This window comes from Hyla sarda, chromosome 10, assembly GCF_029499605.1.
Source record: "Hyla sarda isolate aHylSar1 chromosome 10, aHylSar1.hap1, whole genome shotgun sequence".
Lineage (NCBI taxonomy): Eukaryota > Metazoa > Chordata > Amphibia > Anura > Hylidae > Hyla > Hyla sarda.
In genome coordinates, this window is record NC_079198.1 from 36,016,562 (window position 1) to 36,032,289 (window position 15,728).

Below are 15,728 nucleotides of genomic sequence, written 5' to 3' on the forward strand. Positions count from 1 at the left end.
AAGCGAGCTGATTGGTTGCTATGTGCAACTTTCCCCCAGCACAGGTTTTGATAAATCTCCCCTATGTTCAGAACGCTGGGTTCTGGCAGCTGTGAAATCACACCACGCTAGGGTTAACACCCAGTCGGTATTTTACCGTCACAGCCCTTTTTTTCGCCAGCCTGCCGGTAACTTTATAATATAAATACCGGCCATGCAATCCTCCTTATTTCACCAAACTTTCCCAGCTTCCTGCTTGAGAATTCTAGGCGCACAGCCATGGCTAACCTGCTTCTATATTAGTGTGTAAATCCTTAAGAGGTGACAACTTGTTCACAACAGCCTTCTAGATTTTCACCCAACTTTCCTAGACTTCTGCATGATAATTCGTCACAGCTAACCTGTCTCTATAATATTGGATAACTAATGCTGTTTTTTTATTCAGAAGCCAGGGAAAGTTGGGTGACAACTTGTTCATATCCTCCACATGGGTTCTCACCCAACTTTTCTAGATACCTGCTTGAGAATTTTACATATATATTACTGTGAAAATAAGAGTTTTTTTATTCAAATCGTGCTGGTCGTTTAAAAAAACGAGATGCGGGGACAGTAATTACTGATCATATGACATCACCCATTGTGTGACGTAACATTATGTGACGTGCGGCATCCTGGCTCCTAACTTTTTTTTGCTAGCTCCTAAATTTGTCAAGCCCTGTTATATACTGTCGGTATGTGTGTATATACTGGGCCTCATTTACTAAGAGTGTCGGGTTTTTACTAGTGGGAAAAGTTGTTTCAGACTTGCAGGATTCCTCTCTTATTGGGAAAAGTCGGGAACATTTTCTGACCAGCTTTTTTCTAGGTCGATATTTCCAGCCATTTACCCACAGGATTTTCTGTGAATTCAATAGTAAATCGGTCGGGTTGAGAAACCACACCCCTTTTCTGACCAGCCACGCCCCCTTTGCAGCAGACCATGCCCCCCTTTCGGCTTTTCACAGTGCAATGTCGGGTTTGTCCAGGCGCACACTGTCGCACACATTTCGCAGACACTCTGCGCCAAAATAACCAGACAAAAACTGGTCGGTTCCCATTATGTTGAGGAGGCACAGTATTGTTGGGGATGTTATGAGGCATGGCAATGTGGCATTTTGGGGGGGGGGGGGGGGGGGGTAAGGATGTTTGGGATGCCTCTCCATACAATTTGTGATTAAATCAGATCAGTGATGTCATTACAATTTCAAGTACAATTAGTCCCAAAAACAACAAGCCTCCTTTGGGTCTGTAGATGGGAAATAAGAAAAGAGTTATGGATTTTAAAAGGCAAAGAGGAAAAAAAATGAAAATTTCCCCCTCATTTGTGTTGTATCTCTTACATCATTTCCTGTGATGTCATGCATATATTATGCAAATTAGCATGGCCAGTATTTTTTTGGCAAGAAAGATGGCAATTTTACACCACATCCCCTTGTGACATCACAGCACACCCCTCCATTCATGCTTATGGGAGGGGTATGACATTCGCCACGCCCCCTCCCATAGACATGAATGGAGTAGACGCGATGTGACATCACGAGGGGGATGTGGCATAACTTCACGACCACAACCGCACAAACTCAGCGTTCTGAACATAATGTTTAGAACGCTGGATGACTGCGCTGAGATCATGGTGGGTCCCAGCGGCCGAAACCCTTTGGATAGGGGATCAGTTATTTAGGGGCAGAGTACCCCTTTAAAGCCTTCAAACTATGACTGCTGGTTGCCCAACATGGTGCCTTCCTGTAGGATTGGAAAGTCCTGATCAGAAGTTGTCTGAGAACAGATTTAAAAGGGATATTCCAGAAAAAAAAAAAAAAATAAACAAACATTTCTCTCAACTGGCTCCAGAAAGTTAAACAGATTTGCAAATTACTTCTATTAAAAAATCTTAATCCTTCCAATAATTATCAGCTGCTGAAGTTGAGTTCTTATCTGTCTGGCAACAGTGCTCTCTGCTGACATCTCTGTTTTCTAAGTACTGAAATGATGAAGATTTTTTAATATAAGTAATTTACAAATCTGCTTAACTTTCTGGAGCCAGTTGATATATAACAATATAACAAAAAAGTTTTTTTTCCTGGAATACCCCTTTAATATTTCACATGATATCAGTAATGTTGAACAGGAATCAGCCTGGTTAAGGTGGTTTTATACAGGTGGCCATAAAAGGTGCTCGCCCACAGAAATAAAGCGGCACTTTGTACACATTTTATTATGCTGCACAGTCAGCAATAGATATAAAATATTACTAGGCGTACTGCAATAAACAGTCATCTGCTTTTCCACCCACACGTCTGTTAGAAGTGCTTTGTAAAACCCTAGAACTCCCTCCAATGAGCCTTTAAAGGGGTATTCCAGGCCAAAACCTTTTTTTATTTATCAAATGGCTCCGGAAAGTTAAACAGATTTGTAAATTACTTCTATTAAAAAATCTTACTCCTTCCAATAGTTATTAGCTTCTGAAGTTGAGTTGTTGTTTTCTGTCTAACTGCTCAATGATGATGTCACGTCCCGGGAGCTGTGCAGTTCCTATGGGGATATTCTGTCATCATGCACAGCTCCCGGGACGTGACATCATCATTGAGCAGTTAGACAGAAAACTTCAGAAGCTAATAACTATTGGAAGGATTAAGATTTTTTAATAGAAGTAATTTACAAATCTGTTTAACTCTCCGGAGCCAGTTGATATATAAAAAAAAAAAGTTTTTGCCTGGAATACCCCTTTAAGTCATCAGTGCCAATGTACAAGCTCAGGTTCCGGGTACAGAGAATATGGACAAAATCTGAGGTTTGTTCACCTGCACAAACACAAGGACACAAAAGCCTAAACTGGGCAGGTGCCACGGACTGCTCATAGAAGGCTGGAATATGATCACAGGACAAGCACACAGTGGAGACACTGAACAGGGAAGGACTAGAGCAATCCAACCCTGTGTATTGAAATAGATGGGACAAAACATTCAGCTCATACACACAAAATGCTGAGATCAGTGCACAAAACAGTCTGCAAAGAGTATTATCTGAGGCCAGGTTCATCAAGAAGGTCCACAGAAAGCTGTTACAGTGACCCCCCGACCTACGATGGCCCCGATCATTTCAACAGAGGCCATCGCATGTTGAAAACAAGCAATCTCCAGGCAGCAGAGCGGGATCAATGGAAGCGCTGAGACCAGATAAGAAGTTAAAAGGATTTATTTCCCATAATGCAACGCGTTTCACGGTCACCCGCTTCCTCATGCCTGAGGAAGCGGGTGACCGTGAAACGTGTTGCATTATGGGAAATAGATCCTTTTAACTTCTTATCTGGTCTCAGCGCTTCCATTGATCCCGCTCTGCTGCCTGGAGATTGCTTGTTTTTATCGTGATTCTATTTCAGCGGGACGAAGCTGCAAAGACCCTTTGATGATACGCCCTGATGATACGCCCTGTTCCTTGTTGTACTTGGTTGGAGTACAACTTCATGTGGTAAGCGCAATTCACACTTAGCGTTACCAACTCACCTTTGGTGTTACACTACGGAGCGCATCCGTTTGTGCTTTTTTATCGCATGTTGAAGGCAGCATCAACATACGATGCTTTTGTATGTCCGGTCCATCGCATAAACGGCTATCCGGCAGCGCAGACTGCTTCAGCTGCCACCGGATAGCCGTTTACGGTGCCCCGTGTGGTCCGCTGACGATCACTTACCTGTCCTCGGGGCTCTGGCACGTCCTCTTCAGGATCCCCTGCATCGTCGGTGCTCTACATCGTCGTCATCACGTCGCTGCGCACGCTGTTCCATCATCCAATATGAGCGGCGTGCGTAGCGACGTGATGGTAGCGACGGAGAGCGAGGATGCCGGGGAAGCAGAGGCCTTGCTGGAGCGTCGGGGACACCCCGGGGACGCGGTGACAGCGATGGAAGGCGACATCCAGGGCAGCGGTGACGAGCGGCGACAGTCCGAAGCGGCGGGGACACGCGACTATAACCTCCAATACCAGTGGTCTTCAACCTGCGGACCTCCAGATGTTACAAAACTACAACTCCCAGCATGCCCGGACAGCCGTTGGCTGTCCGGGCATGCTGGGTGTTGTAGTTTTGCAACATCATGAGGTCCGCAGGTTAAAGACCACTGTCCTATACTTTACATTGCACGGATCCCTCAACATACGATGGTTTCAACATACGATGGTCCATTTGGAACAGATTACCATCGTATGTTGAGGGACCACTGTATATATAATGTATACATCTATAACATGAATAGGGGGGGAAACCTATGGTGCACTATGTGCTAGCCTAACAAATACATGCTAGTAAGAGATATATGGCAGTGTACATTCAGACTACACGGGGTGTGCTTGTAGTCTGTTACTAGGGAGATAGGAGGAGCTGCAGACAAAAAGATTCGGGTTAATTTGATATATAGATTTGCTTACATTTTGTTTAGAGGCTTTAGAACAGTGGTTTTAAACCGTGGCCCTCCAGATGTTGCAGAACTTCAACTCCCAGCATGTCCAATGGCCATCCGGGCATGCTGGGTGTTAAAGTTTTGCTACATCTGGAGGGCCACAGCTTGAGACCACGGTTCTAGAACAATGAACAATTTCAAAGCATCAAAGAGTGGCCAAATGTAATCAAAGAGTGGCCAAATGTAATCAAAGAGTGGCCAAATGTAATCAAAGAGTGGCCAAATGTAATCAAAGAGTGGCCAAATGTAGATATTTTCTTAGCATATAAAACTGAAGAAGATTAGTTGGATAAGTGCAATATGCGGTTATAAAATTGAGAAATTCAGACCTCTAGGCACAGTTAGTATTTTGTGCGTGTGTGTGTGTGTGTGTGGGGGGGGGGGATAGAAGGAGATGGGAGATGTGGCTGGTATCTAAATATAATGTGCTTTATTCAAATATATTGCCAATATAGGGGAAGATTTATCAAAACCCGTCCAGTGGAAAAGTTGCCCATAGCAACCAGATTGCTACTTTAATTTTTAACAAGGCCTCTGCAAAATTAAAGAAGCAATCTGATTGGTTGCTATGGGCAACTGGGCAACTTTTCCTTTGGACAGGTTTTGATAAATCTCCCCCATAGTTGGTAATAAAATCCAGTCTCTGAGCAGGGCCCTTGCTACAGAGATAATGATACACAGTGGTCCCTCAATATACGATGGTAATCCGTTCTAAACGGACCATCGTTTTTTGAAACCATCGTATGTTGAGGGATCCGTGCAATGTAAAGTATAGGACAGTGATCTACAATCTGCAGACCTCCAGATGTTGCAAAACTACAACACCCAGCATGCCCGGACAGCCGTTGGCTGTCCGGGCATGCTGGGAGTTGTAGTTTTGCAACATCTGGAGGTCCGCAGGTTGTAGACCACTGGTATTGGAGGTTATACTCACCTGTCCCCGCCGCTCCGGACCGTCACCGCTGCCCTGTATGTCGCCTTCCATCGCTGTCGCCGCATCCCCGGGGTGTCCCTGATGCTCCAGCAAGTCCGCTGCTTCCCCGGCATCCTCGCTCTCTGTTGCCGCCATCACGTCGTTACGCACGCCGTTCCTATTGGATGACGGGACGGCGTGCGCAGCGACGTGATGACAACGTTGGAGAGCGCCGACGATGCAGGGAACCCGAAGAGGACGGTCCGGAGCCCCGAGGACAGGTAAGTGATCGTCAGCGGACCACATGGGGCACCGTAAATGGCTATCCGGCAGCAGCTGAAGCAGTCAGCGCTGCCGGATAGCCGTTTATGCGATGGCCCCGACATACAAAAGCATCGAATGTTGATGCTGCCTTCAACATGCGATGGCCTCTGAGAGGCCATCGTATGTTGAAATGGGGGGGGGTCACTGTATATAGGTTAAAAGCATAACACAACATAAAAAATGGTTTTCAAATGATGGTACCAGTCTTTGACAAGGAAAAAGAATCACTTGTAAAATTATGTATAATAAAAATAGAATAAAAAAATTGTAGCAGCGCAGTAAATACATTTGTGGTTTGTAGCAGTCTACAATGAATATTATGAAATACAGCGTTGTGCAGATTGGCACGGGTGCTGGTGCTCACAGCGCACCTGACCTGGTAGAAATACCTGCAGTCTTCTTATATGTTTGTTCCGTCTTTGTCATGGATGTCCTGGCACATAGGTCTATGGTGGCAGGTGACTCGGAGCTGCGTCCGGCCCTGGATGGATGAGTTGACAGCAGCGGGGCTATGCAGATCACTCGCTGCGGCCGCTTCCTCGTGCTGTGGCAGTAACTCAGTGAATGGTGGTCCGCTGAGCAGGGGACTCCAGCGCTTGAGAATGGAGATTCAATCCTTGTCAAGAGTTAGAAACGGCAAAGTGGATTGCTGGGTGATAGCTAATATATAGACGCGTTTCGTGGAGAACCCCCTTTTTCAATGGCAACAGTGGGAGTTCTCACTTTTGCCATTGAAAAAGTTTATTTTTCCCCCGAAACACGTCTATTAGCTATCACCCAGCAATCCACTTTGCCGTTTCTAACTATTGTACCACAATTGTATTTACAGCGCTGCTACAATTTTTTACTATTTTTATTATACATCATTTTACAAGTGATTCTGACTTTTTCTGACCATTTTTTATACAACACACACACACATTATATATTTATTTATTTATTAAATTTGAGTAGCCGTATTAGTGCAGTGATGCAAATCATAAAATGTTGCAGTTTCTTGTAATACCTTTTTTATTGGACTAACAGCATTTTGTAGAGAAGCTTTCGGGATTCCTCCCTTTATCAAGTCCAAAGCAAATGCATTTGCTTTGGACTTGATAAAGGGGGGAATCCCGAAAGCTTCTCTACAAAATGCTGTTAGTCCAATAAAAAAGGTATTACAAGATACTGTGATTTTATTACCAACTATGGGGGACATTCATCAAAGCATTTAGTAGGTTTTTTGCTTAAAATTGTCACAAAGAAGTCTTACGTGCGACTACTCTCTTTTTGATTGTTACATAGTTACATAGTTAGTACGGTCGAAAAAAGACATATGTCCATCAAGTTCAACCAGGGAATTAAGGGGTAGGGGTGTGGCGCGATATTGGGGAAGGGATGAGATTTTATATTTCTTCATAAGCATTAATGTTATTTTGTTCCAGGAATGTATCTAATCCTGTTTTAAAGCTGTAAATTGTTCCAGCTGTGACCAGTTCCTGAGGTAGACCGTTCCATAAATTCACAGTCCTCACGGTAAAGAAGGCGTGTCGCCCCTTGAGACTAAACTTTTTCTTCTCCAGACGGAGGGAGTGCCCCCTCGTCCTTTGGGGGGGTTTAACCTGGAACAGTTTTTCTCCATATTTTTTGTATTGTGCAGTGTCCCAAGCAAAAAAATAAAAACTTGCTTACCAAAGTAAAAAGTGATTTTTGACTTGCAGTGGTCAGAGATTTATCGAGCTCGAAAGTCGCATCACATGAAAAAAATAAAAATAAATAAAAATAAAACTACCAAATTTACTCCAGCTCAGACATGGAGCAGAAAAAGCCACTACCAAAGCAATAAAAAAATTAATTTCACGTAAGCAATTTTTTTTTCTTTTTTTTTTTTTATCAACAGGCTGAAACCAGTTGATATAAATAAAGTCGCACAGAAGCAAAAAAAATTGTAAGAAAAAAAAAAGAACTAAAAAAAGGAATACATAAGCAAACATTGATAAATGTCCCCCTATATTGGCAATATATTTGAATAAAGCACATTATATTTAGACACCAGCCACATCTCCCATCTCATTTTTTTCCCCACACGCACACTAGCACAAAAATACTAACTGTGCCTAGAGGTCTGAATTTCTCAATTTTAGTACTAGTTTCTTTTGGCACTCCGGGTAAAGTGTATCTCAGCACCTCTGCCCACTCAAACTATACATTTATAGTGTCCATCCACTTTTTAATGCAATATGATGTTAACCTGCACATTACAGGTCACCTTGTTTATGTAGACCAGTGTTTCCCAACCAGAGTGCCTCCAGCTGTTGCAAAACTACAACTCCCAGCATGCCCGGACAGCCTTCGGCTGTCCGGGCATGCTAGGAGTTGTAGTTTTGCAACAGCTGGAGGCACCCTGGTTGGGAAACACTGATGTAGACAGTAATAAAAATAAATTATATATGGCTAAACCCTGCCCTGAGCTTTAACATACCTACATATGATCTCAGAACATTGGTGCACATGCTTGATAGGAATGTCTAAAAAGTGCAAAATGCCCCAGAATAAATACCCCCACTCTGTACTATATTACACATTGTAGAATATGATCCTCTGAAAGGCTCTGCCTTTTTCATTTCAACTTTCCACAACAACTGTTGGGCCCTGACTAGGATTGCAGAATCATCGGTTTCACAGGGCAACAATTTTTTTCCTTGTTAAAAACTTTAACCTTAAAAAGGTGTTATCCAGGAAAAAAAAAAAAAAAAAATTTTTTTTTTTAATATATCAACTGGCTCCAGAAAGTTAAACAAAAAGATTTGTAAATTACTTCTATTAAAAAAATCTTAATCCTTTCAGTACTTATGAGCTGCTGAAGTTGAGTTGTTCTTTTCTATCCAAGTATTCTCTGATGACACCTGTCTCGGGAACCGCCCAGTTTAGAAACAAATCCCCATAGCAAACTTATACTCTGTGCAGTTCCCGAGACACGCAGATGTCAGCAGAGAGCACTGTTGCCAGACAGAAAACAACAACAACAACTCAACTTCAGCAGCTGATCATTATTGAAAGGATTAAGATTTTTTTTAATAGAAGTAATTTACAAATCTGTTTAACTTTCTGGAGCCAGTTTATATAAAAAAAAATAAAAAATAAAGTTTTTTCCTGGAATACCCCTTTAAATTGTAACTACTTCTCCATAGAAATCCCCATACGGCTAAATTGCACAATTAAAGCTCCATTACAGCACTTGGCATAACACAGAGAGCGAGGGCCGTTCCTATTGCTGTATAAACAAGATTTTTTTTTTTCACTCTTGCAAACAAGCCTCAAGCAACAGACCAGCCTAAATGAGACCTCTTAGAGAAGCCGGGATGCATCTGTGGTCCAGATGTGGCCACGTAGGAGTGTATCCCAACCGTTCATCTCCCGGAACAGAATATGCAGAACACACCAGAATACAATTAGAGATGAGCAAACTTACAGTAAATTCGATTCGTCACGAACTTCCCGGCTCGGCAGTTGATGACTTATCCTGCGTAAATTAGTTCTGCCTTCAGGTGCTCCGGTGGGCTGGAAAAGGTGGATACAGTCCTAGGAAAGAGTCTCCTAGGACTGTATCCACCTTTTCCAGCCCACCGCAGCACCTGAAAGCTGAACTAATTTACGCAGGAAAAGACATCAACTGCCGAGCCGAGAAGTTCGTGACGAATCGAATTTACTGTAAGTTCGCTCATCTCTAATTACAATAGCAGTTCTACATATCTGTGACTACAGATATCACCAGTAAGTGCCCCTGTCTGTACTGGTGGAGACAGGAAGAGAGAAAATATTCTGGTCATGATAAAAAGCTGCAAAACGTATTTACTCCATTATATCAATGAGCTTCTCCCCTTTGGGTGGGGTGGAGAGATGTACAGTAAAGAAAGTTAAGCTGCAGTCACTTGGGAGTAACAAAGGCATTTAAAGGCTCCGGCAAAGCCTACAGAAGATGACATCCTAAGGGCGATGACACATGGTGCGTCAGCTAAACAGCAGCTCTCAGGAATGACCCATAGAGATCAACTATGAGAAAAGTGCAAGGAAGTAGCTGCTAAATCCATATTGGTTAGAAGGAACTTCACATGCCCAGAACATTAGCCACATTTGGTAACAATGGAGGACTGCTGAGTGATACGCCAGTACACCGTTTCCCAACCGGGGTGCCTCCAGCTGTTGCCTGTCTGGGAATGCTGGGAGTTGTAGTTTTGCAGCAGCTGGAGGCACCCCGGTTGGGAAACAGTGCGCTAGTATATATCGGGAAAATATATTACCAATACTGACCTAGACCAGACTGTCACAGAGTAGGACTGAGCACAGGATGGAGTGCTGCTGCCATTGCATTTGTTGGACTAATGGACAGAAAAGCCAAGAATTATCCCCAATAAATGACAATATGGCAAATCTCCATGAAAAAACGTAAGGTGACCCACACGTGTATTCCAGCCAGCAGGTCTGATGACCTGAAATGATAGCTGTGACTGCCCAACACGTGGGAACTTACCAAAGAAGAGAGTTCAGGACTGCTAGTCATCCCTGAGTTTTCCTGTATACATGAGCAAAAGAAGTCCTCATGTCTTCCCTGGTAAATACACAGAAGAATGGCGTTCCCCATGCAGGCAAACCTGTGACCATAAGAGAATGCTGGCCATTCAACAATTTGCCAAATATATACTGGTCTGGAGTTTAAATGGATGCACTTTCCTAAAGATTATATATCTGGTTACCCACATCACAGACATGATTAAGGACCTGGAGTACAAAACGTGTCAGGTATTGGTTGGTGATGGAATTTGAATGATGGACAATAAAGATTGGAAGTCTTTCTATCTTAACATGTGAACATACCCTAAGGGTACGTTCACACACACGGATTTTCGCTGCGGATCCGCTGGGGAAGGCCCCGCTCTATGCTGGCTTTACATGTGCCTGCTCGTATACGCCGCTACGAGCAGACACACTGCAGCGATGTGCGCGGCGTACTCGCACATCGCGGCCACTCTCCCTGCTCTGAGCTAGGCAGAGAGCTCCAGCGATGTGCGAGTATACTGCGACTCACACATCGCCTTGTGCCTGCTGGTAGCGGTGTATTGCTACTACAAGCAGGCTCATATAAAGCCAGCATAGAGCGGGGCCTTCATCAGCGGATCTGCAGCGTAAAATACGCTGAAAATCTGCGCATATGAACGTACCCCTAAGGGTTTATTCACATGGCAGAATTTCCGCACCAATTCCGCTTCCGCATTCATTTGCGTGGTTTCTGGCTTGTGCAGAATTGGTGCAGAATCCGCATGCGGAAACTCAGAAGTGTGAATGGGAGTGCAGAATCCCATGGAAGTCTATTGGGCTTAAATTTTAAGGGGTATTCCAGGCAAAAAAATTTTTATCCCCTATCCAAAAGGATAGGGGATAAGATGTCTGATCGCGGGGGGCCCGCTGCTGAGACCCCCCGTGATCTCCCAGCAGCACCCGGATTCTATGCGGGGACTGCGTCTCTAGTTTTGGAAACCTCCGGGTTTCCGGGACTGGGGACAAGACATTACGCCACGCCCCCTCCATTCATGTCTATGGGAGGTGTCAGCAGAGAGCACTGTGGACAAGACAAAAAAGAAATTCAAAAAGAAAAAATTTCCTCTGTAGCATACAGCTGCTAAAAAATACTGGAAGGGTAAAGATTATTATTTTTTTTTAATAGAAGGAATTTACAAATCTGTTTAACTGTCTGCCATCAGTTCATAAAAAAAAAAAAAAAAAAAAAAAAAAAAAAAAAGGGTTATCCAGGAAAAAAAACTATATATATATATATATATATATATATATATATATATATATATATATATATATATATATATATATATATATATATATATCTATCTATCAAAAACAGGCGCAGCACTCCAAAAAATAGTGTGATTTAATATCTCATGTCAGCATTACAACGTTTCAACTCCTCCTGGAGCCATTTTCAAGCATAGTGATATACAAACACCACAGGGCTTTTATGCCCCAAACAATTAATTAGTGCAAAGCAATTCATAAAGTGCCAATCATATAAATATCATATAAAAATATAAACAGTGTGTTACATAATTGTATAGCACATAGTGCATCAGTGTAAATGAAGTGCTATGGTGCATATAGTGCATAAAAATATACAAAAAGTTAAAATACAGCTTGAAAATACATCTCAAGATATGATTGCATATAATCATATAATCATAGACACCTGTGTATATATAATGAACATCATAAAATAGTACATACTGCATAGTGAGGAGGAAACATCCACCTGCTCCATACAATGGCGCGGCGAGCGTGGGCTACTGGCTATTGCGTCTGCGCAAACAGGCTGTGAATACTTCCGCATACACACTCGCGGTCATGTGAGTATTCACAGCCTGTTTGCGCAGACGCAATAGCCAGTAGCCCACTCTCGCGGCGCCATTGTATGGAGCAGGTGGATGTTTCCTCCTCACTATGCAGTATGTACTATTTTATGATGTTCATTATATACACAGGTGTCTATGATTATATGATTATATGCAATCATATCTTGAGATGTATTTTCAAGCTGTATTTTAACTTTTTGTATATTTTTATGCACTATATGCACCAAAGCACTTCATTTACACTGATGCACTATGTGCTATACAATTATGTAACGCACTGTTTATATTTTTATATGATATTTATATGATTGGCACTTTATGAATTGCTTTGCACTAATTAATTGTTTGGGGCATAAAAGCCCTGTGGTGTTTGTATATCACTATGCTTGAAAATGGCTCCAGGAGGAGTTGAAACGTTGTAATGCTGACATGAGATATTAAATCACACTATTTTTTGGAGTGCTGCGCCTGTTTTTGGTTTCTGTCTATGGAGGACTTTGATCGAGTCTTTTTTTGGACGCTGGCACCACCATTGTTTGCTGGACTGGATAAGTAGTGCTGCATTATTTTGGGACTATATATATATATATATATATATGTACTGAAAGTATTCTGATTTTTTAATAGAAGTAACTTACAAATCTGTTTAACTTTCTGGAGCCAGTTATATCTCACAACTGGCTCCAGAAAGTTAAACAGATTTGTAAGTTACTTCTATTAAAAAATCAGAATCCTTTCAGTACTTATGAGCTTCTGAAGTTAAGGTTGTTCTTTTCTGTCTATATGCTCTCTGATGACAAGTGTCTCAGGAACCGCCAAGTTTAGAAGAGGTTTGCCATGGGGGTTTTCTCCTAAACTGTGCGTTTCCCGAGACACGTGTCATCAGAGAGCACTTGGACAGAAAAGAACAACCTTAACTTCAGAAGCACATAAGTACTGAAAGGATTAAGAGTTTTTTTTTTTTTATAGAAGTAATTTACAAATCTGTTTAACTTTCTGGAGCCAGTTGCAGTTGAGAGAGATATATATATATTGTGACGATCCGTCTTGGGGATTAGCTCTGGGATCGTCCTGGACCACGCCACAGGATGCGTTTCTTCTCAATAAACCGGCAAACAATGAGTCTTTTCTGCAATTCTGGCTCCTCGCCAGGTTTATTAACCGGGATGCAGGATAAACAAAACATAAAAATAACTCCTAGGCCGTCTAGCCACTCACTACACATGTAGTATGCCCTGACTAATAACTGATGGGCTTTTCCCTGTCAGTTTAAACACAATAAGTCCTGCAGCCTTATAAGACACAGTTCACATTTGAACATAAAGTCCCATTCGTACAGCCACCTTGCTATATGTTACAGGAGCCGCGTCTCTCACTCCGGGAGTCCACGCTTGTGTCCTCAGCAGCCCTTGCTGTGCCCGCCTGGCACTGGACACGGTGTCTCCCCCCTCTAACAGCCACTTCTGTCTAGGGGAGAGCCCAGATTATTCTGTTTCTCTTCCTTTTAAGGACCCTTCCCCTTTCTGCTGCCTCATTGATTAGTCCACAGGTGGAGATTTCTGCAGGATCAGTGTGGGAAATGCACCCTTTCCTTGCCACACTGTCACAATATATACATATACATATATATATATATATATATATATATATATATATATATATATATATATATATATATATATATATATATATATATAAAGCTTTTTCCTGGATAACCCCTTTAAGGTTCAAATCTCAGTTTTTGAAGGGTTCAGAGGTAAGGCAATAATTCCATCACCCCCAATGATAAAAGTTGCTTTCACCACCGTACACATGGACAGTCACACCTCTGCCGTGCACACTTACCTGTTTGAAGTCGGCCAGGTATGTGATGAAGGTGCCGTCCGCCTTGCGGAACTCCAGGGTGATGCAGTCCTGCTCGCTGTCCGCCTGCAGGCTCTCCTCAGCCACCTGACCATCTTCTAGACGGACACGGACCTTCAGCTCCCCCAGGCTTGTTCTACAGTACCACAGCAGAGACCATAGCCACAAGAACTGTCTGGCTGATACCAGAGGACACATCACCGGGCAGAGGGGGCCAGGGCAGCGAGTCTAGCAGTACTTGGGTAAGACTTGAGGAAGGAAGAAGAAAAAAAAAAAAAAAAGTGTCAATGACACGAGCAACAAGAAAAGTATTGAAAACCTAAGCTAAAACCTACTGAGGGGCCCCGAATGTTGACTCTAAACACACATCAGTGCCCAAACTTGTACGAAAGTCACAATATAGAAATAGAAAGGGAAGTTCTGTGGGTGAAATCCCAGAATAGAGGAGGAAACTGTGGGCGGATTACACAAGGATCGCCGAGATTGTGAGTCCTACGAGATCCCCAACCTATGCTTCTCCAGCTATTGCAAAACTTCGACTCCCAACATGCCAGGCACAATAGGCATTGTAGTTTGCAACCATTGGTTTAAGACAGAGTTTCCCAACCAGTGTGCTTCCAGCTGTTGCAAAACTACAACTCCCAGCATGCCAGGACATACCTGGCATTGCTAGTAATGTCACATGAAATACCATTTGCTGTAGAGTTAAAGGGGTATTCCAGGAAAAAGGTTTTGTTTAGATATCAAATGGCTCCAGAAAGTTTAACAGATTTGTAAATTACTTCTATTAAAAAAATCTTAATCCTTTCAGTACTTATGAGCTGCTGAAGTTGAGATGTTCTTTTCTGTCTAAGTGCTCTCTGATGACACCTGTCTGTCTCGGGAACTGCCCAGTTTAGAAGCAAATCCCCATAGCAAACCACTTCTACTCTGTGCAGTTCCCGAGACAAGCTGAGATGTCAGCAGAGAGCACTGTTGCCAGACAGAAAACAACAACAACTCAACTTCAGCAGCTGATAATTATTGAAAGGATTAAGATTTTTTAATAGAAGTAATTTACAATCTGTTTATCTTTCTGGAGCCAGATGATATAAGAAAAAGTTTTTTTCCTGGAATACCCGTTTAAATGCAGCCTATTGTTCCCTGTTATCAGCCGTATCGGGTGCCCCTGATCTTCTATAATCATCTATCATGATCTTAAACCAGAGTTTCCCAACCAGGGTGCCTCCAGCTGCTGCAAAACTACAACTCCCAGCATGCCTGGACAGCCATGCAGGGAGTTGTAGTTTTGCAGCAGCTGGAGGCACCCTAGTTGGGAAACTCTGGTTTAAGATCATGATAGATGATTATAGAAGATCAGGGGCACCCGATACGGCTGATAACAGGGAACAATAGGCTGCATTTAACTCTACAGCACATGGTATTTCATGTGACATTACTAGCTATACCAGGTATGTCCAGGCATGCTAGGAGTTGTAGTTTTACAACAGCTGGAGGTCCAGTTTATAGACCACTGATGTAATACAATGGTGTCTGCATTCATTCCCACCATACACATCTGGATACATCCCTCACTATCCACAATGGGGTCGGTCCACACGCTGCAGATTTGCAATGCATCAATTTGGTGCAGAAACACTGAACATTTTCTGACACTGATCTGCAGCAGAACCGCAGAGTGTAAACATACTCCGAAGTAAAGTGAGAATCCGCACTAAACCAGTAGGTGTGAATATCTTCTCTCGAGACCAATCGCATCGT

At 42.8% G+C, this 15,728-nt stretch overlaps 1 protein-coding gene across 2 annotated transcripts in view; it reads right to left on the bottom strand.

Annotated features, from left to right (window-relative positions):
- The window catches only part of OAF (out at first homolog), an 85,956-nt gene that overhangs the window by 32,884 nt on the left and 37,344 nt on the right, over nucleotides 1-15,728 (bottom strand). For both annotated transcript variants that reach the window (XM_056542348.1, XM_056542347.1), the window contains exon 2: nucleotides 13,950-14,215. In XM_056542348.1, the coding sequence (XP_056398323.1) occupies nucleotides 13,950-14,165 (216 nt within the window). In that variant the 5' untranslated portion in view covers nucleotides 14,166-14,215. The remainder of the gene's footprint in view (nucleotides 1-13,949; nucleotides 14,216-15,728) is intronic.